Raw genomic sequence first — 21002 nt, 5'->3', positions numbered from 1 at the left:
GCCCACCGTCCTCCTCGGCCAGCGGTCCACTTGTCATCCCCCCGCCGGGGCAAGTCTGGGCACTGCGATTAATTTGTGGATGCAGAGTATAAAAGGATTGTATATCGTAGCTTGTGTATTGGCCAACCCGAAATCATCACGATGCGACCAGCCACCTGCTTGCCCTACCTCGCCGGATGGAGCGCCGTGGCGCATGGATCCTCCCTGACAGCGAGTAACAACACCGTCTCCCCAAACTGCCAACAAGCCGTACGTCCCATTTCACACAAGACAAAGCCCTTCTGACCAGCCAGTGCACCGAGCTGTCCACCCTCTTCGGTCCCGCCCTCCACTACCCGGTAACGGACAACTTCACCATCTGGGACGCAAAGCAGCAAGAGGTCACCCCAGCCTGCCGCGTCGAGCCATCCACCGCATCCGACGTCTCCCAGATCCTCCACGTCCTCGTCGACACCTGGTGCCATTTCGCCGTCAAGGGCGGCGGCCACTCTCGCCACGCCGGGGACTCCAACTCCATCGGCGGCGTGACAATCGACCTCGACCGGATATCAACCGTTGAGGTCCTGGACAACGGCACAAAGGCACGCGTCGGCGGCGGCGCAAATACAAACCAAGTCTACTCCGCCCTAGACGCGCACAACCTGTCGTTCGTTGGCGGGCGCGTCGGCACCGTCGGCATTGGGGGCTTCACGCTCGGCGGAGGGACATCCCCCTTCAGCAACAAGTACGGCTGGGCGCTGGACAATGTCTTCGAGTACGAGATTGTCCTTGCCAACGGGACAATTGCCACGGTGAATCAGTCCAGCAGTCCAGATCTGTACTGGGCGCTGCGAGGCGGCGGCAACAACTTCGGCATCGTGACGGCGTTTACGGTCCGCACGTTCGAGCAGGGCCCTGTGTCCACCACCCGCACCACATACGCCCCCAACCAGACGGAACAAGTCCTCGACCGCGTCTACGACCTCTTCACGGACCCCGTGCTTACCAGCGACGTCGACATGGGCTATGACCTGTACTACACGTACACGGCGTCAAGCGGCTTCACCCTGTCGGGGACACAGCGCTACGCAAAGCCGCTCGCCAACCCGCCCGTCTTCGACGCCATTAACCAGATCCCAGCGTTGTCAAGGAGTCCCTCAATCTCGACGCTCAGCGCCCAGACAGCTGGCTCCGAGACGGCGGGGATAACCAGGTCCGTTCGCTCCCTTTCGCGGCCCAAACATACTGTCCCCTTGCTACAAGAATTCACATGTTAACCTCTACATACAACAGACACCTCTTCGCAACCCTAACGATCACCCCCTCGCGCCCGCTCCTCACCACCGCCCTCCAAATCTTCTCAGAAGAAGTCCTGCCCATAACCTCCGTTCCAGGCCTGATCCCAAACCTCGTCACCTACGCGCTCCCGCGCAACGCCCTCGCCGCCATGAAGGCGCGCGGCGGAAACGCCCTGGGGATCGAGAGCGATGAGCCCTTATTCCGTATGCTGATGCTGCCCCCTCCGTCCCGTTCTCCTCTCCGTGCTAACAGTTGATGCCAACGGTAGTAATCCTCATCTCAACGGCATGGACACACGCCGCGGACGATCACGCCGTGGAAACCATGACGCACAACACCGTTGCGCGGATCAGGGAGGTTGCGGAGGGGCTGGGCGTTGCGAACAGATACATGTATATCAATTATGCGTCGGCGGCGCAGGCGGCGGATGTGTTTGACGGGTACGGAGAGGAGAATGTGCGAAGGTTACAGGGGGTCCAGCGCGCTGTTGATCCGCGTGGGGTTTATACGTCGACGGGGCTGTGGCGCGGGTTTGTGAAGTTGTTGTGATTGTACTGTATGGAATCTTTTTGTGGACCCGAATGCGTTACATGTAGGCTGCGGTGCCGCGTTGATCGAGCCGTTCTTAGGGCTTTGTTGATGTAGCCATCCACCAAACCACGCATAGCGGGCAAATATTGTACAATCCCACGTCATTACGGCAAATGCAGTTGGAGTCGATCAGATAGGCCAGAGCATATGTACTCGAACAGCCTCGCAGCGAGATGAATTGAAAAATACACCGCAGCAGTGTCACCATCCCGCTCCGCAATGTCGTGATGTCAACCCCCATCCCAGGCCATGTGCACGGCAGACCCGAGTCATGCCGCGACATTATTCAACAAGGCAGCACTATCACACCATGGGCTTACCCGCCTTGATTCACCATCTGCTGCTGATAAATAGGGAAGACCCGACGAAACAGGAACACCAAACTCACGACGAACATGGCAGTAAAAGCACCGGTCGTCACGCACACCGAGCTGCAGCTTCCGATCCACGGACCCGAGCACAGCGCACCTCCAGTCCCAGCAGTATCGGCCGAGCCCGAGGCGAACAACCAAAGTGAAAGCAGACCAGCTTTTCAGATCGAAGAACACCCCATCGACGACGTCCGACCGATCAAGGTGGGCGTAATCGGCGCCGGGCTGTCGGGCATCACAGCGGGCATTTTACTCCCCGCGAAGCTGCCGGGGTTAGATTTACGGATTTACGATAAAAACGCGGACCTTGTACCTCTTCCACTCTTTTTTCCTAGCAAGCTCGGCTAACAAGGGTTAGGGCGGGACGTGGTTTGAAAACACATACCCCGGCGTACGCTGCGATATCCCCGCGCACGTGTACCAGTCGAACTTCGAGCCGAACACGAAGTGGACGGAGGAGTTTGCGCAGGGCCACGAGATAAGAGAGTACTGGCAGGGCGTTGCGCGCAAGTACGATGTCTACCAGTACGTTCGGGCGCAGCATAAAGTCGAGCGGGCGGAGTGGGTTGGTGAGAGGGGGAAGTGGAGGGTGACGGTGCGGGAGTTGAGAGAGGATAAGGTACGCCCCAGTCCATTTAATGGGTGAGGATAGGGTGTTGACGACGGCAGCTCTACGAGGAAGAACTGGACATCCTGCTCAACGCAATCGGGCACTTCAACGTCTGGAAACTGCCGGACTACCCGGGCATCGACACCTTCAAAGGCCCGCTCTTCCACTCCTCCAACTGGAACCACGACGTTGATCTGACCGGCAAGCGCGTGGCACTGATTGGAAACGGCGCATCGGGTCTACAGGTCCTCCCATCCATCCAGCCCATCGCCAGCCACGTCGACCACTACGCCCGCAACCGCACCTGGATCGCCGACTCATTTGGCAGCGTAGGCGTGCGGCGCCTAGAACCCAACATCATCCCCCAGGAGCAAATCGACTCCTTCAACGACCCAGACACGTACCTCGCCTACCGCAAGTCCGTGGAACAGGGCTACTTCTCGCGCTTCGGGGCTATCTTCCGCAACTCACCACTGAACGCGAACCTCCGCGAAACATGGAGCAGGCTCATGCTGTCCCGAATCAAAGAGAAGCCCGACCTCGCAGACAAGATCATCCCGGAGTTCCCGCCGAACTGTCGTCGCCCGACACCGGGCCCGGGATACCTCGAGGCCCTGACAAAGCCAAACGTCGAGTACATCCAGACGCACATCAGCCACTTCACGGAGACCTCGATCGTCACGAAAGACGGCACAGCCCGACCCGTCGACATCGTGATCTGCTCCACCGGCGCAAACGTCGACCACAGCCCGCCCTTCCCCATCATCGCCAACGGGCTCGATCTTCGCACCGCCTGGAAACACGACGGCCACTTCGGGTTTCCCTACAACTACCTGGGCGTCGCAACGCCGGGGTTCCCAAACCTCCTCTGGATCGGCGGCCCCAACGCCACCGGCCACGGCGGGAGCGTGCCCAACAGCATCGAGAACCAAATCGTGTACATCGCGAAGATGATCCGCAAGTTCAGGGCGCAGGGGATCAAAGCCTTCGCGCCGTCCAAGGCCGCAACGGACGACTTCCTCGCGTACAGCGACGCGTTCTTCCCGCGCACCGTGTGGACGGAGAACTGCTCGTCGTGGTATAACGGGGGTCGGCCGGGGGCTCGGATCCACGGGCTGTTTCCTGCCAGCGCGGCGAGTCTGAATTACATCCGCCGCGATCCGAGATGGGAGGACTTTGAGTATGAGTATGTCAGTCCCAGCGGGAATCGGTTTGCGTGGGTGGGGAATGGGTGGACGAGGAGGGAGGTGCAGGAGGCGGAGGATCTGACGCCGCATTTGAAGAAGCCGCAGGATATTGATCTGCGGACGTATCTGGAGACGTGGGTTGATGTTTGAGACGGCGTTGATGTAAATATGTATAGCCGTTTAGACGATATCATGCAAGATATACAGTCACCTACCGTATACTCTACGCTGTCAATATCTGTAGATGAACTTCAGGCCAAAGGAGGCATTCCTCGATTACGGTATGCTTGACCTTCATAGAAAGAGGACCTCATAACTAACTCAGAGACCAAAGTGCCAGGGCCTCGGAATCTGGTCTTTGATAGATAACCCCCAAGCTCCAGTTGAGCACTGACCATCCACAAAATGCCTTCAGTCTTCGCGATATCCAATAAAGCTATCCGATCTCGCAGTCCAGAGCTTAGGCCCTGGTCCGTGTACTGGCTGCTAAAGCCCCTCGGCGATCCTCCAGCTGTCGTATGTATGGCCAATAACGACTCCAAATGGCATCACGGTCAGCCACCCATACTTGATCCCGAGGCACGCCGAGGTATTTATATCTCCAATACGGCACGCACATACGCAAATACCCCTCATATCCTTGGAATTGTAGATGAGGGGCAATTGATGCCGACATTCTTGCATTGATTGCGTCAGGGCGGTTTGCTTAGCCGGGGCATGTGCCGAATTTTTGGCACAGACCCGTCGCAATCCTGACGCTGCACGGTAGGATATGGCTGATGGATAATAAGCTCCTGCTAAATCTTATCATGGATTTTCTCCATGCTCGTCGTCACTCTGTTCGCTCGTTGAATGTATAGTAAGTTGTGGTTGTGACTTCAATAACCCGATATAGTCAAGATTATCAGACATTCTACCTAACGCCTCTCTACCGTAACCAGTTCAAAATATGCATAATCATAATCCATGACCAACCCATATAACCATCTATTCTAATCCAAACTCACAACAATCCTCTTCCCACTCGCATCCCCCCTTTTCAACATCCCAAGCGCCTCATTCACCCCCTCCAACCCGCCCTCAGCCCTCACAATCTCCGGCAGCTCCAGCGTCCCCGACTCAATCAGCCCCTCCAGCCAAACAACCATCGCCTCACCGACTTCCGGGCACGAATGAAAAACCTTGATCGGGACAGTATGATACACGATCCGTTCATCGCGGTCCTTTGCAGCCGGTAGACCCGTCAGACCCAGTAAATGCGCATGGAGACCGTTCTCGGAAATTGTTGTGTCGAGCGTTGACTGGAGCAGCGTTGCTGTCTCTTGCCCGACGATGTCGATGGCGTAGCGCAGCTTTCCGCCTGTTACGCCGCGGATTATCTCGACTGCGCGCTGCGTGTCGTGTCTGTCGATGAGGATATCTGCTCCCGCGGCGTGGAGTTTGGCTCCGTGCCGTGCGATGTCGGCGACGGCAATGGTTTTGAGGCCTGCTAGTCGTGCGAGTTGGATTGTCAGGAGACCTGTTGTTGTCGACGCTGTCGATACTGTCAGTTCCAATGGATGAAGAATGGATGCCAGGGGTCAGGCTGGGGACGTAGTGCGTACCACCCCAAACAGCAATCCAGTCTGCAGCCTGCGGCCTCTCAACAACGTCCCCAGACGCAAAGCACTCATCGCGCACATCACGCGGTATCATGTACTTGTCAATCTGGCCCAACACACCCCGTAAATCCGGGCCCGGGCACTGGTTGATGCCCCGAAAGTCCACGCCCAGCGACACACCGAGCGCCAGCACCGACGCAACGAATGCAACGCCCACCGAGGCCGCAGCGTACGTGTGTGCGGGCGACGGGATCCTCGCCGCATTGTAGTGCGTTGCAACGGCGTACTCCTGGAACGCGGCCTTGCGGATATCGCGGTAGTCGGTTGAAGGGACGAGGACGAGGTCGCCCTTTCGGAGGCGTTGTGGCGCAGCGGAGGGCGAGATGTTGACTATGATGCCCGCGAGATCGCGCCCGTTTACCCAAGGTAGAGACGGGAGGCCGAAGTTGTAGGCCCTGTCGCGGGTGTTAGCTATCATGACTGGAGGGGTTGTGTTGGGAGGATGTGGGTGGGTGCATGTACGGGCCCTTCCAGTCGACGGGGTTCAGACCGATGGCGAGTGTCTTGATCAGGATCTCGTCTTGGTGTAGGATGGAGGGGATGGCGTGGTTTGTTACCAGGGTGTAGGGCTGCTGGGGGGCGTGGACGAGGAGGGCTCGTTGCGTTAAGCTTGGTGGTTGGGGTTGGACTCGGACTTGGGTGTGTGTTTGTGCTTGCTGGGTTGGCGTTCGACTTGATACATCCTCTCGCTGCTCGATTATGACCTTCTCGTATTCGTAGACAGTTGGGTGTATTCTGTCGAGTGTTGTGAGGGTTGTTATCGTCGTCATTTTGGTGTATAACTGCCGGTGCAAGGGGGAGGAAGAAAACAAATAAGCCGACGATATTTACACAAACAAACGGAACTACAGGAAGAGCAGAAAGAGTCAAGCAGCGAGCGCTAGGTCCAAACCTGCTGGATCTAATCTTGCGTGCTTGTGCTCATCTAATCTTCACCATCCCGTCGGAGATATCGAGGCCGTTTTCTCGCACGAGACGTATTGATCAATAGGGACGTGCAAATTTGGGTTGTAATTTGCAATGCCATGAGGTCCGTAATCCGGAAACGCAGCAGGATAAGCAGAAGACATCGCCATTGTGGTGTGCGAGCACGAAAGCCCATTGCCAATTGCGGGGTTTGATTGCGTGATGAAGGACAATCCATCCCCGGTTTGGGGACTCGGGATAGCTCAGAACGGGGAGCTGGCTGGGTGGATATGATGTAGGCCTTGTTTGCATAGTGCATTGGAAGTCATAAGCTTGTCTATGGATAAATGGTCTTTGATGCTCTGGTGGCCGGTGGGAGTGTACAACCTCGGCGACATTAGACCTCGTACCAGTGCCTACCCCTGATCTGAGTTGGCAGTCACCTATCATATCTGACAGCTCATGCGCAGCTGAGTGCAAGTGCGACAAGAATGACGTGCCTGATGTTATCAACAGCAGCATTTCTAAGCACCATCCCTTGCTGGCCCATGTAACCACCGGAATGCTGCCCTGAGCCTACGTTAAGGTCCAACCTTAGGTTTATCACGACAACACCAGAGCACCATGGAAGCCGAAACCCAACCGCTGCTACAAGCACCCTACGAATGCCGCGAAGATAGCGATCTCGCCAGAACCCACGGCCGCGATGACCTCCCAACCGCCATCCCAGCCAAATCCCTCAGCTGGACAAGCGCCTACATCCTCGTCGTCTCGCGCGTCATCGGAAGCGGCATCTTCGCAACCCCAGGCTCGATCGTGAAATCATCCGGCAGCATCGGTCTCTCTCTGCTCCTCTGGATCGGGGGAACAATCCTCGCAGCATGCGGGATGGCCATATCCATGGAATACGGGTGCATGCTGCCACGCTCAGGCGGCGACAAGGTGTACCTCGAATACACGTACCCGAAGCCACGCTATCTAGCATCAACGCTGGTCGCCGTGCAAGCTGTCCTCCTCGGCTTCACGGCTAGCAACTGCATCATCTTCGCGAAATACACGGTCTTCGCGTTTGGCGGGGAGCCGTCCGAGCTGACGCACAAGCTGTTTGCGGCGGGCTTGCTGACCCTGATTACGATCTTGCATGGGTGTTTTCGGCAGACGGGGATCTGGATTCAGAATGTGCTGGGGTGGTTGAAGATTTTTCTGATCGGGTCGATTTCGCTCACGGGGATTTGGGTTATCCTTCTACGGCCTGGTGGGATTGAGATGGGAAGCGGTGGTGCTGCTGCTGCGGCTGCTGTGAAAAAGGGAGACTTTGTGGCGTGGGATACGCTCTTCGAGGGCTCGAACTGGAGCTGGAATCTCCTTTCGACGTCGCTGTTCAAGGTGATGTATTCGTATGCCGGGCTGAATAATGTCAACAACGTCCTCAGCGAAGTGCGCGATCCGATTCGGACGATCAAGACGGTTTGTCCGGCGGCTCTACTTACATCTGGGCTGCTATATCTGCTCGCGAACGCGTCATACTTCCTTGTTGTTCCGCTCGACGAGATCAAGCAGAGCGGAGAGCTCGTTGCAGCGCTGCTCTTCGATCGCCTATTTGGGCCGCGAGTGGGCGGGACCCTATTCCCACTTGCCATTGCCATCTCTGCAGCGGGAAATGTGATGGTGGTGACATTTGCGCTGGTATGTCTCTTCCTTACCTCTAGCTAAGTGCAGCCCTAACCGGCGGACAGGCCCGCGTCAACCAGGAAATCGCCCGCCAGGGCTTCCTCCCCTGGGGCGACCTGCTCTCATCCTCAAGGCCCTTCGGTACACCTCTGTGGGGTCTAATCGTGCACTACTTCCCTTCACTGCTGGTAATCACGCTCCCACCGCAAGGCGACGTCTACAACTTTATCCTCGACGTTGAGGGATACCCGGGCACAATCTTTGGGCTCGCAATCACAGTCGGCCTCCTGATACTGCGGTATCGAGAGCCGTATCTCCCTCGCCCATTCAAGGCGTGGTTACCCGCCGTTTGGCTGCGGATTGCGGTGTCGTTCGCGCTTCTCGTTGCGCCGTTTATCCCGCCACCAGGACGGAAGGGCGATGTCGAGTTCTTTTATGCGACGTATGCTGTTGTTGGGACGGGAGTGTACGTTGACCAGCATTCTTGGTCTGGATGGAGCTGATTGATAATATAGGATTGTGTTTGGAGTGCTTTATTGGTATGTTTGGACGGTTCTGCTGCCGAGATGGGGTGGATATAGTCTTGAGGAAGAGGAGAAGGTGCTGGATGATGGGACGGCGGTTAAAAGACTGGTCAGGGTTTGAGCATAGAGTTTATAGATTTGTTTTGGTTCTGTTTATACCGGCGTAGATTATATCAGGGCTTGCTTCTAGCTGCGGCATTACTATTCAACATGTATTCTGCACATCTCAATATCTCAAGAGTAACATCGTATGCACCATACAGTGTTTCAATCTCGCGCGTTCTATGAGTTTTCATCTTACAACATTATTAATGGTTCCTGGTATTCGTACCTTTGCTTACTGAAGCTTCACTGGTCCTCGGACACATGGCTTAGAAATCAACTCCTCACCCATATATGCGCAGAGTATACTTGGATAGCTTGATTTCCGATCAACGCATCGTAAGATGCCATCTATCCAATGATGCAGCACTCGATTTATCAGCACAACTGCAGGGCGTCACATTGACGATGGCGTGCTGACCTGACAAATTGGCAAGGGCAACCCCTCACTCACTCCAGCTACATATAGCCCTCCTCGGCAGCATCAGTCCCCGGATTCCAGTTTTGCATATAACTCTTCATCCACATTTAGCTCTGTCACATGCACTCCATTGCATACACCTAACATCATACAAGCCCTCAATTTAAATATGGCCTCCGCAACCGTCCTCCCCAGCCAAGCCCACGACCCAGCCCCGGTCACCACGCCCTCCCTCCAAACCACAAACAAACCGCACCACGTCAACACAACCCTCAACTTCTTCAAAGACCACGAAGACGGCTCCGCCCCAACACCGAACTACGTCCGCGACACCGAGAGCTACCGCAAGCAGCCCATCGAGACGGTCCCCGTCACAATCACCGACGTCAGCGGGCACGAGCTCGACTACACGCTGGACGGGAACGGCTTCCAGTATTACTACCATGAGAGCGCGGAGAAGAAATTCGCGGACGACGAGCAGATCAAGCGGGTGTATTATCCCGAGACGGAGAAGTTGTTGAAGGATGCGTGAGTTGCCCTAGCCGACTTACCTCGCTACCATGGGCGTCCGAGGAAGCAGCGCTGGTGGGGTTGATAACCCTAACTAACATACATGCAGAACCGGCGCATCCAAAGTCTTCATCTTCGACCACACCATCCGCCGACAAGCAAACGACAGCCGCACGGGCGTGCAACTCCGCGGCCCCGTGCAGCGCGTCCACATCGACCAGTCCTACACCGCGTCGAAGAACCGAGTGACACACCACCTGCCCGCCGACGCCGAACACCTCCTAGAAGGGCGGTACCAAATAATCAACGTCTGGCGGCCAATTAAAACAATCCTGAAGGACCCTCTCGCTGTGGCGGATGGGAACACCGTGCCGGACTCGGACCTCGTCCCTATCAAGCTGATCTACCCGGACCGCGAGGGCGAGACGTATGGGGTGCGTGCGAATCCGGATGTCAGGTGGTATTATCGGTATGGGCAGACGCCGGATCTGGTGACGCTGATTAAGTGCTTTGATTCGAAGGTTGATGGGCGTGTGAGGAGGGTGCCGCATAGTGCGTTTGTTAATCCGGAGACGGTGGATGAGGCGGCGAGGGAGAGTATTGAGGTGCGGGCGTTGGTGTTTCATGAGGATGATACTGCCGAGTAGATTGCTTTCTAGAACCTGCGAAGGCTGTATATTGTTGGGTTATTGTTTTGTTGTTGTAGCTACAGACTGCTATGGGTGAATTATGCACTCCACACTCAATTGACTGACTAAATTAAAGGACAAGCAGAAGTGTAGAGCAGTGTATTTTTCACTTGATTGTAAAATTATTCCTGCTCGTCCAAGACGCCTCCAACTCGTAAACTGGACTAGCTGCAATGCCGTGCGAGCACGCCACCATAGACCGGAATGCAACATCACCAACCACCAAGAATGAGCGCCAGCTGGATAACGAACACCGGGTTCAAAGCTCATCCTTGGGATCTGAACTGTTTGGCAGCGCCCTTGACGGGGATCGCCGATGGTCATACATGACAGATGGGTCCAGCACACGCGGGATATTTTTATATCTTGATGGCCTCGCCCATGCTTGAGCTCGGAGCCTATGCGCCTTGAGGACTTATCACTGCATCTTTTACTGATAGGGTCAAGCTGCTTCAGATGAGAGTCAAAATGGCAGCCGACAAAGACTTCACCACCGACGAAGAAGTCGCAACCTCGGACTCGATCACCTCACCACAAAAACACCAAGGTACCTTTCCGCTCCCTTCCCACTTCCCCTACCACCATCCCATCTAACAAGCCCAGTAAAATGGCACCGCTCAACCTACTACAACGCCCTAATCCTCGGCCTGTGCAACTTCCTCGCGCCCGGGATCTGGGGCGCCATGAACAGTCTCGGCGGTGGTGGCGCCTCAAAGCCCTACCTCGTCAACACCGCCAACGCCCTCACCTTCTGCCTGATGGTCCTATCATGCTTCTTCGGCAGCGTCGTCGTCAAGTTCATCGGGATCAAGTGGACACTCATCGTCGGGACAATGGGGTACGCGCCCTATGCGGCCGGTATATACACACAGGTCCGATATGACAGCGACTGGCTTACACTCTTTGGGGCTGCGCTGTGCGGGATCTCAGCGGGACTCTTCTGGATGGCGGAGAGCGCAATCGCACTGAGTTATCCGGAGCCCCAGAACCAGGGCCGGTTCCTGGGCTTTTGGCTTTCTTTCCGCGTGCTCGGGCAGATTGTCGGCGGGGCGATCAATATCGGTGTTAATGTCCACCGCGATACGGCGGGGAGTGTGAGCTATGTTGTGTACTACGTGTTCATTGCGCTGCAGGCACTTGGGCCCTTCGCTGGTCTGCTATTGACGAGTCCCACGAAGGTCCAGCGGACAGACGGGGTCCCTGTTAAGCTCCGCATCGCAAACGACGTGTGGTTCGAGATCAAGGCTATGACGAAGCTCCTACTCAGCAAGCGCTTCGTCCTGATCATCCCGCTTATCTGGCAGGCGACGTTTAGTGAGGCCGTCATGTTCACGTATAACTCGCTGTGGTTCTCCGTGCGGGCGCGCGCACTCGGTTCATTCGTATCCGGTATCATGGCAATTATAGCGGGGAATTTGCTGGGTGCGTTCCTGGACAGCAAGGTGTCGTTTAAGCTGCGCAGCCGGGTGGGATTCATTGTTGTCCTGGGCCTCCAGGGGGCGTGGTGGCTTTGGGGGACGGTGGTAGTCACGGACTTCCATAAGACGAATCCCGTTTTCGATTGGAGTGATCGTGGCTTTGGGAGGGGGTTCCCGCTGTACTTGTTCTGGGTTGTTGGGTTCCAGCTGAACTATATGTTTTTGTGTGTCCCTTTCTCTTTACTCTGTTTCGACTTGGGGTATGGCCGCGTGGGATGTGCTGCTGACGAGGATGCAGGTACTTCGTCGTCGGCAACCTGGCAAAGGACGAAGAGGAGGTTGTCCGTATTGCTAGTCTGCTGAGAGGGATGGAGTCTGCATCCCAGGCTGTTTCGGTACGTCGCCTAAGCATTCACCAGCTGTTATTTCCGGGCTAACGTGAAACATGTGCAGTACGGCGTGAGCAGTATCTCGATCATGGCGTCTGTTGGCAGTATCTACCTCAACTTTGGGCTTTGGGCAGTTGCTCTATTCCCTGCTTGGCTGGTAATCAGAGAGATCGGAGTCTCGCTGGGGGATAAGAAGGTCGAGAGGGAGACGAGGACGGCGAGGGAGGTGAATGGGGCTATTGCGCCATGATTCGGGAGATATGTATGTATGCTGGCAAAGGCGATCTAGTTATTATTGTCACCTTTAATAGACATCCCGATCTAGAGGTAATTGATCCCGATTGTACCTCCTCATGACCTCGAAGAGCATATTCCCATTCATCCAAGTACGACGTCTAGATTCTGGGCTATAAGCCGTGACAGTAGCAGAAAGCAAGTTCAGTAGGACGCCCCAGAGAATGCATTCTAAACCAACGGGCAAAACAAGAAATGACATGGAATAAAGATGCACCAGGCCATGCCCCATCCAGTTCATATCCTCGAGTCCAATCTTGGAATATCGCCATACTGGACAACCTCTAGATGGTCATTGTCCTCCTCCGGTGCACACTCGGCGCAGCACTGCTCGATGATGCAGCATCTCTCCCAGCACACATACCAGCCGCCGAACCGACTCAGCGGACATGAACACACTTCACAAACCCGATCATATCTGTATTTGTCGCACTGCGCAAAGGCAGTCTTCACGACATCATTGTCCAGCATCGCCGTGTCAGGGTCGCAGAGCAACTGGTAGATCTCCTCCATGGTATTATCATTCTGCTCGAATGCTGCGGCCCTCGTTCTATTAGCAGCTTCAATGGCCGTGAGGTCGCAGATGGTCCTCGCACTCGCGGCATTACTACCACACGCAAGGAGCATGCGGACAATATCCACGAAGCCGTTGACGGTGGCGTGGTACAATGGTGTCCGGCCCTTCTCGTCAGCCAAGTCAATGCGGTCGACCTGGGAAGGCCAGTGTCCCCTTTCCCCCATACCCCTGTCTAGGACCGGTCCCGGCACGAGCTTTCCATCCCGTGTCCAAGTCTCCATGGCCGTGCGATCCGATAGCAACTCAGCAGCAACGCCCGGACGCCCATGGATCGCCGCCAGACACAGCGGCGTCTGGCCATGCCTCGTTCCCACACACGGGTCCGCGCCCCAGTGCAGCAGCATCCGCATAACATACGCATCTCCGGATTCCGCGACACGGCGCAACAGGCGTCCAGACTCGATCTCGGAGGGAGTTGGCGCGCGCGCCCCATTATCCAGCAAGGTCGTGATAACGTCTGGATTCCCGTAGAACAAAGACGAGTACAGCGGCGTCTCGCTGAGTGCGGGTGACCCTTCAATATCCGCCCCTGCCTCAATGAGTATCTTGAGTATCTCAGTCTGTCCTCGGACCACCGCCGCCGTGAGCCCCTTACAGACGGCCGGGGGTTTAACAGGCAGCCCGGCGTCGAGCATGCGCCGGACGATTTCGGGAGAGCCGCCGATGACAGCCAATGTCAACACGTCGTACCCTCGCCTACCGGTATTCCTCGCAGGTGGATCCGTCAACGACAAGCCATGCGCCACCAGCAAATCCAGGATATCCGGATCGCCCCGCTCAAGTGCAGCAGTCAGCACGGTGCCCCAGTATTCATCCTGACAGTCCAGCGAAGCCCCGTGCTTAAGCAGCAGCCGTATAGCGCGGATATCACACGCTCCAGCTACAGGTACAAACGGAGGAGACACAAGAGAAACAGCACCCAGCAAGGGCGCCCGAGGACCCCTATTCACAAAACCACGCATATCGAACCCCTCCCGACGCTCCAAGATCCTTAGAATCCACAGCACAACCTCCGTATTCCCATCCCAAGCAGCCATCGCCAACGCACTCTGCCCCTTGCGACTCTCCATCGCCGGATCCGCCCCGGCATTCAGCAGCATCGCGACAACCCCATTCGATCCCCGCCCAGCGCCAACAGCCTTAACCAGGATCCTCTCGCGCTTGTATTCCTCCGCCCACCGCGAATCATCGACATCCGGGCGCGTGAAGCCATTGGGGTCTGCGCCCGCATCTAACATCATCCCTACCATTCCCTGCATCCCGCGCAACACCGCAGTCCCGAAACAGCTATACCCGTTTACAGCGTCCATCGCATTGACGTCAATTCCATATCGGTCCTTTCCCTCAAGTAGCAGACGCACCATATGCTCCGAGCCATTCCGCACCGCATCACCAAGGATCTCGCAGACCGTGTGTGGCGCGTTGGAACTCGAGCTCTGGACGGTTGTGCAAGCGGGCGCGCCGGCATCAAGGAATCGGCGCAGGGCGGAGCAGTTGTCCTTTTCCGCGATAGAATTCAGCGTCTTGAGGATGTCTGGTTGAGTGCTGGACGCAAGGAACTCTCTGTATAGCCGGCGGGCGAGCAGGGTGTAGAGGGTCCGGCAGGTTCGCAGGAGGCGGGTTTTGGAACGCAGAGTTGGGAGGAAGGAATTGATTATCGTGTATATTTCGAGGGGGAGTGTGCGGGGCATGATTGGCGACCGACGTAGGTATTGTGCTGTCGGGCTTGTGTTGGGATTGTGGTATTGACGTGAGGTCGCTTTGCAGGAGACTTGATACGCTCAAGCTAACCAGTATAAGTAAGAATAGAACGATATGTAGGTGGGGTGATAACACCTCTGATACAAGACGTTATCTTGGTAAGACCTGCACGGAAAGATGATGGAAATTCTCTGAGCTCTGCCAGGCAAATTTCCTCTTGCTGCCTACATTTGTACCCGCCCGTGGCAAGGCTTCTCCATGACTCACATGTTGCCTTTGCACGCGCCAGTGTTCATCAATACAGTGGAAGTGTGGTGCGGAAGAATACACCGGTCGTGGCGGATTAGGGTTCCGAGCACTGGGCCGGCTGTAGCCACGAGATTACGATGCAGCTCTCCCAAATGGTGAATGTAGCTTAATGTCCAGGTCGTGCCATCTCAAGTCCGTCAGCAACCACGGCAGAGCCCTGGCATTACCATCACAGATAACGTGGCAGGCTATGGCAGCAGTTGATGGTAAGGAGGTATAGGTACCATAGCCACAGCCGCACTGTGCTAGCGAGATCAGCTACTAGTAGGGTAGTGATGAATCGACACTGGCTGCTCATGCCCGATTCGACGGCTTGAAGGATGAGCCTGATTAAGACAGGTTTTAGGACACCGCAACAAGCAGCCTATCGTCTACTGGAGATTAAAACCATGCATTGGAACTTCAAATGCAAATTGGATCGCTGGTATCACAGGGATCAGGACCGCTGCTCTCCTCTTCCTCTTCTTCCTCCTTCTTGTTGCCTTCCTCTCCCCCTTCTTCTTTGACATCTCCCTCTTCCTCTCCCTCGTCTCCATCCCCATCCTCCTACTCCTCCTCCTCCTCCTCAGACGCAGACGGAGACGTATAGCTCGGATGAAGATCAGCATACGTAACCTCCTCACCGTCAGACCCAACACTAAACTGGCACTCAGAACACCGATACCCAGTCCGTCCAGACCCCGGGTTTATATACCACCCGCCAAACCCACTCAGCACGCAGTCGCACTCGTAACATTGATCCCACCGTCTATACCGCCTGCACCGCCCCGCCGCATTCCGCAGCACATCCGCATCAATCGTCGCTGTGCCAGGATCACAAAGGAACTCGTAGATCTCCTGCATCGTGCCATCGTCGTTGTCCAGCGCGGCATAGCGGACTCCGTCGCAGAAACCTTTCGGCGTCGTACCGGAACAGGAAGCCCTGTCCATCGCGTCGCTCCCACGGACAAGGAGGATACGAACAATATCAACGAAGCCGTGCATGGCAGCATGGTGCAGCGGCGTGCGGCCGCTGCTATCCGGCTGGTCAAGGTACGTCGCATACGCGCCTTGCAGTCCTCGGCCCCCGCGTCTCCATGTCTCAGGGGCTGTCCCATCGCTTAGCATCTCCAGCACGACCTCCGGACGCCCGCACATAGCAGCCACGCAGAGCGGTGTCTCGCCGTGCTTGCCTTTGCAGTCCCGCTCCACGCCCAGCGCAAGCAGTTTCCGCACAACGGCGGTAGCCCCGCCAGCCGCGGCGCAGAGCAAAGGCGCGAGGTCTATCAGCGGGTCGGGGGTGCGCGGGCACGCCCCGGCATCGAGGAGCATGGTGATGATGCTTGTGCGCTTGCTGCGTCGAGGGATCTGGAACGCCCTGTGTAGCGGCGTTTCGCCTTCCTTGTCTGGGATATTGACTTCCGCGCCTGCGTCAAGTAGTACGCGGACTACCTCCTCGGTTCCCTTGCGGACGGCATGCCAGAGAGCCGTGCGTCCGTACTCGTCTTGTCCGTTTAGCCCGGCGTTGGCGTTGAGAATAGCTCGCACCATATCAGGTGAGCGACTCCGGACGGCGATAGTAAGCAGGTCGCTGCGCCGGTCGTTGTGTCTGAATTGTGCTGCCACTGTCTCCAATGTAAGCGGGAGATAAGCCGTCACGAAAAACAGCATGGCCAGATCTCCCAGCGCGACAGCAGACGTTAGCACCGTATCGCCGCTCTCCAGCGCTTGTGTCTCCATCTCCGAGCCATCTGCATGCTCATGCCCAAGCAGCACGCGCACCGCATCGACACTCCCAGACTTCACAGCCCACACCAGCGGCGCCCCGGCGCTGATATCAAACCCCTTCTTCCGACTCACAAGACCCAAGATCCGTTGCACAATCCCTGCATCACCCCCCCTAGCCGCCCAACACAACGCACTCAGCCCATCCCTCCCCACACACGCAGGATCAGCCCCCCTATCAAGCAGCGCACCGACAATCTCCCTAGCCGTAGTCATAGCCGTAGCCATATCCGCCTTCCCCCGGGGCCGTACCCGAGCAAGCGCCCGAATAAGCACGCGTTCCTTTTCCCTGTCCTCGCCAACGGGGTCGATCCCCTCGGCATCCTCGGCGCGCGTGAACCCATCCGCGTGCGCCCCAGCATCAAGAAGCAAGCGCACTTTCGCGAGATCCTGTTTCTGGACGGCGCGCCCTAGCACCGCGCAGCCACAGTAGTCCGCTGCGTTGGGGTCAACGTTGTGCTCCAGTAAGAGGCGCACCATATCGGGTGAGCCTTTCCGCACCGCGCCGTCGAGAACAGCGCAGGATACGTACGTCCCGGTTGTGCGGGACTCGTGCACTGTTGAGACTGGCGCGCCGGCGTTCAGGAAGCGCGTCATTGCAGCGAGGTTATTGCCCTGCGCTAGCGCCTCGAGTCTCCAGGATGTTAGGGAGCGGTGTTGGGACCAGGATGCTAGGGCTTCTTTGTAGAGGCGGGGTATTAGGAGGGTGTAGAGGGGGCGATTTGTGCGGGCGAGATTGGCTTTGTCGGAGCGGGTTGGGAGGGAGTCCCAGATGAGGAGGTGGAGTTCTGGGGGGAGGGTTGGGAGGGATGTCGACATGGTTGGAGGGGGTTATGCCGTAGCTGTAGAACAGAGAATCTGGATACGAGCGGAGTAGGAAGGATGTGCTAAATTAGTGATACCCCGTTCAAAGCTGCTCTCTTGATATGAATCGAGGCCGTGAAGAAAAACCTGGATGCAGAGCAGGAGTGGGTTGATAGTCATAAAGAACATCAGGCCTTCCCCATCAATGCCAGGCGAATTCGATTCTGCTGCCTACATACTGATTAAACCATGGTGCTTATTCTTTATGACTCAGATGTTCCACGCGTCAGGGAAGTCATTCGCAGTAGAGATGTGGAGGGGAATACCTGTCCGAATGAGGGTTTGGTGGAGGTCCATTCCAACCAACAGCAACAGATAATAGAAGATAAAAGATGAAAGGGATGCGTAATGCATTAACTCATCGACATCAGAGATAAGAGAACATAACGTACAGTTCATACCTGGGCATGTGAGCAAGATGAAACCGTGTTGGAAACGAAAAACCATAAAGCATCCTAACATAACCATAACAACAAAAGCATAACCTTGGTATAGAGTATAATCCTCACAACAGCTTAACAATATTGGGTCTAATCAAACCAAGCCTTACTAACCCTCCTCCCCTGACCCGTCGCCCGACTCTCAGAGCGCCCCTGACTCATCCCCCTAGCCCTGGAGCGACTCCGACTCTCACTCCGCGTGCGCGTCCGCGTCCTACTCTCCGCACGACTCGCCCCCCGACTATCAACATACCCATCCACCCGACTCTGGCTCCGCGTCTCCTCCAGCGCAATAAACTCGCCCCCCTTCGCAGTCTCAGCATCAACATCAAACGTGCCAGCGCGGACAGCAGAGGGCGGGGGGATGAGGCTCGTGGTCGTAGCCGCCGCACCGCTTGCGCCCGAGGGGCCGGTGTACTTGTAGTCGTATTTATAGGAGGAGGGTTTACCGTTTACGGCGGTGTGGATGTAGGCGAGCAAGGCGCGGACGCCGGGGAGGGAGGCGACGATGATGGAGAGGTAGACTTCCAGGAGGGAGTAGATTGAGACGGGGACGACGGTTTCTTATGGGCTTGTTAGTTTGGGCGATGGGGTTGAGTGGATGGGAGAAGAGGGGGGGCGGGCTTACTGGTGAAGTTATCCAGGAAATCGAAGGTGAGCGAGTGGATGAAGCGGAGGATGGAGATGACCGTCACCCTGTAGTGAATTGTCAGTATAGGTTGGCTGCAAGAATTGGGTAGAGACGTACACAATACCAGCAGAAAACATAAACACCAGCCAAGCCTTCCTCTTCCAGGACATATTCAGCTTAAAGAGCGCGGGCATCGGGAGTCCGACAATAACCACGTCAAGGACAATATTAATAATCGCATGCGCCCAGAGCAGCTGCTGGGCATCCAGGCACTTCCCCTTATGCTCGCCGTCCCACATGTTCCAGAAGTAGGAGATGGGCTGGCAGGCAAAGATGTTGGCGAACAGGATGGCAATGCCCCAGGCTGTTGTGAAGGCCAGGATGAGCTTCAGGATCAGGCGGAGGCGCTTGTCTGGGAAGAGACGGAGGTAGAGGAGGAGCATTGACATCTTTGACAGCGCGATGGAGGCGACGTAGAGGGCTTCGATTGTGTAGTAGAGCTGGTTTCGTTAGATGGGTATCAAGGGAGAAGTGGGGTGGCGTACGTGGAGGATTGTGGTGATGTCGTTGAAGGGAATGAACCAGAGGTCTTTTCCTAGGCCGTAGTGTGCATCTGGAGAGTTAGTGGAATACTTCATGCGGAGTAGGCCAGGACTTACTCAACAAGCCTACGACCGTCACCGCAATGACGGTGCCCTGCTTCATTAGCAAGCCATCGCAAGTTAGGGTATTGTCGACTCACCATCGAGAGTAAAGAAACCGCATCATCCCAGCCAAAGCTCGACGCGATAAGTCGACCAGCGACTCGAAGAGAAACCACAATGGCCGAGATGACAATGCCGACATACATGAGCACCGGAAAGACCTTGTTGTCGACGGTGACGGGGTAGTCGCATATTTCATACAACGCCCGCTCGGACCCTGGTTTCTTAGCCTTTGCAACAAATGTACGTGCAGAGAAGACATACTCAGGTTATCCTTGATACTGCAACTCTGCAGCCCGCATACTTGAACCTGCGCGCTGAGCTGCTGGTCCAGACAGATACAGGCGATGTCGGTCAACGAGCAGTTGGACGAAGGAATGGCTTGCACCAGGCAAGACACCTGCATGGATCAGTTCGGCATGTCAAGATGAGGTATAGACATTAGGACATACCGCACAAGTAGGAAGCCCGTCCATGGTTCACTCGGGCCTGCAGCAGCAAAATACCACGTCAATGGAACGCAACAGGTGGAGGACCTGTTAAGTACTCCGCCGCATAGCTGCAGCCGTTACGGCGTGCGTACTCCGTAGTCGTAGTGATTGACAAGTGCCCGTCGATCGACGTTATTGCAGGGGACCGTGCAAGTGGGCCAGCACGGGCCCAAGTTGCTATCTTCATCTTAAATGCCCAGCGTAGACCAAGCGGATGCATACCGAGCGCACGATGGACGCTCGGTTCCGACTGCCGTTCTTAGCTTGGGGACTTGGGGTTAAAAGCTTACAGGCCGCAGCTCACTTGCTGTGACTGTCAGGGCCGTCGCTTAGAGCCGCTGGGCCAGTGGGATAGCTTCGTTTATACTCGGCCCCGTTGCGGAGGCAAGCTACATGCGACATTGAGCGCGGCAATGTCTGATAAGCGCTTATTGAAGCCCTTTGGGACAATGCAGGTACGGGGATCGGATGATCACGAGTCATGCTGGGAAAGGGGCTCTTCGCTTGCCACTCAGGTACAGGAGATCCTGATTAACGTTGGCCCCTCGTTCTCGCTCCCGTATTTCGGATCGGCGAGGAGTCTCAGGACTGAATCAGTTGGAGCAGGTGCCCTTGATCTCAAGTGCTGGAATAGGGGAAGAAAGGTTGTGGCTGCTTCATTCCCCTGAACCATGGGTTCTCCGATGCTTGTCCACAGTCCATCTGATGAGATCTTGATGTTCCATGATCAGGAACGCAGTGGTAGAGAGAATCCGCGAGGTTATAGTTGGGGTTGACTGGAGCCCGCGGGTTAGGTATCCGCCAAGGCACGCTAGTTTTAATATGGTAGGCAGGCTAAGATTTAGCCTGGATATATAAGCTAGTTATTTTATTTTTTTTTATATTTTATTAACTTTACT

At 56.0% G+C, this 21002-nt stretch overlaps 9 protein-coding genes across 9 annotated transcripts; 5 read left to right on the top strand and 4 right to left on the bottom strand.

Moving 5' to 3' along the window:
• Positions 1–141: 141 nt before the first annotated feature.
• On the top strand, positions 142–1827 carry DSM5745_09291 (FAD-binding oxidoreductase; the record flags this gene model as incomplete). The annotated part of the gene is made up of 4 exons (XM_026751307.1): positions 142–249; positions 294–1192; positions 1273–1481; positions 1547–1827. The coding sequence occupies 4 exons, from the start codon at positions 142–144 to the stop codon at positions 1825–1827; spliced, it is 1497 nt and encodes a 498-aa protein (XP_026600393.1).
• A 437-nt stretch (positions 1828–2264) lies between these two features.
• DSM5745_09290 (flavin-containing monooxygenase) lies at positions 2265–4328 on the top strand (the record flags this gene model as incomplete). The annotated part of the gene is made up of 4 exons (XM_026751306.1): positions 2265–2549; positions 2599–2859; positions 2910–4171; positions 4214–4328. The coding sequence occupies 4 exons, from the start codon at positions 2265–2267 to the stop codon at positions 4326–4328; spliced, it is 1923 nt and encodes a 640-aa protein (XP_026600392.1).
• Positions 4329–5029: 701 nt separating this feature from the next.
• DSM5745_09289 (zinc-binding alcohol dehydrogenase family protein) lies at positions 5030–6468 on the bottom strand (the record flags this gene model as incomplete). Its single annotated transcript, XM_026751305.1, has 3 exons — positions 5030–5571; positions 5642–6093; positions 6161–6468. The coding sequence occupies 3 exons, from the start codon at positions 6466–6468 to the stop codon at positions 5030–5032; spliced, it is 1302 nt and encodes a 433-aa protein (XP_026600391.1).
• Positions 6469–7228: 760 nt separating this feature from the next.
• DSM5745_09288 (putative methionine permease) lies at positions 7229–8920 on the top strand (the record flags this gene model as incomplete). Its single annotated transcript, XM_026751304.1, has 3 exons — positions 7229–8290; positions 8341–8741; positions 8791–8920. The coding sequence occupies 3 exons, from the start codon at positions 7229–7231 to the stop codon at positions 8918–8920; spliced, it is 1593 nt and encodes a 530-aa protein (XP_026600390.1).
• A 571-nt stretch (positions 8921–9491) lies between these two features.
• Positions 9492–10479, top strand: DSM5745_09287 (uncharacterized protein; the record flags this gene model as incomplete). The annotated part of the gene is made up of 2 exons (XM_026751303.1): positions 9492–9850; positions 9942–10479. The coding sequence occupies 2 exons, from the start codon at positions 9492–9494 to the stop codon at positions 10477–10479; spliced, it is 897 nt and encodes a 298-aa protein (XP_026600389.1).
• Positions 10480–10989: 510 nt separating this feature from the next.
• On the top strand, positions 10990–12578 carry DSM5745_09286 (DUF895 domain membrane protein; the record flags this gene model as incomplete). The annotated part of the gene is made up of 4 exons (XM_026751302.1): positions 10990–11068; positions 11125–12163; positions 12238–12334; positions 12393–12578. The coding sequence occupies 4 exons, from the start codon at positions 10990–10992 to the stop codon at positions 12576–12578; spliced, it is 1401 nt and encodes a 466-aa protein (XP_026600388.1).
• A 281-nt stretch (positions 12579–12859) lies between these two features.
• On the bottom strand, positions 12860–14890 carry DSM5745_09285 (ankyrin repeat domain-containing protein; the record flags this gene model as incomplete). Its single annotated transcript, XM_026751301.1, has 1 exon — positions 12860–14890. One exon carries the CDS (start codon positions 14888–14890, stop codon positions 12860–12862), a length of 2031 nt encoding a protein of 676 aa, XP_026600387.1.
• Positions 14891–15755: 865 nt separating this feature from the next.
• On the bottom strand, positions 15756–17792 carry DSM5745_09284 (ankyrin repeat domain-containing protein; the record flags this gene model as incomplete). Its single annotated transcript, XM_026751300.1, has 1 exon — positions 15756–17792. The coding sequence occupies one exon, from the start codon at positions 17790–17792 to the stop codon at positions 15756–15758; it is 2037 nt and encodes a 678-aa protein (XP_026600386.1).
• A 575-nt stretch (positions 17793–18367) lies between these two features.
• DSM5745_09283 (CFEM domain-containing protein) lies at positions 18368–20088 on the bottom strand (the record flags this gene model as incomplete). Its single annotated transcript, XM_026751299.1, has 8 exons — positions 18368–18840; positions 18906–18973; positions 19026–19408; positions 19454–19521; positions 19568–19604; positions 19651–19829; positions 19877–20012; positions 20065–20088. 8 exons carry the CDS (start codon positions 20086–20088, stop codon positions 18368–18370), a joined length of 1368 nt encoding a protein of 455 aa, XP_026600385.1.
• Between the last annotated feature and the right edge of the window lie 914 nt (positions 20089–21002).

The sequence above is a fragment of the Aspergillus mulundensis genome (assembly GCF_003369625.1).
Source record: "Aspergillus mulundensis strain DSM 5745 chromosome Unknown scaffold_11, whole genome shotgun sequence".
NCBI classification, from domain to species: domain Eukaryota; kingdom Fungi; phylum Ascomycota; class Eurotiomycetes; order Eurotiales; family Aspergillaceae; genus Aspergillus; species Aspergillus mulundensis.
The sequence above is the reverse complement of the archived record's forward strand: the minus strand, read 5'-3'. Positions and strand labels throughout refer to the sequence as shown.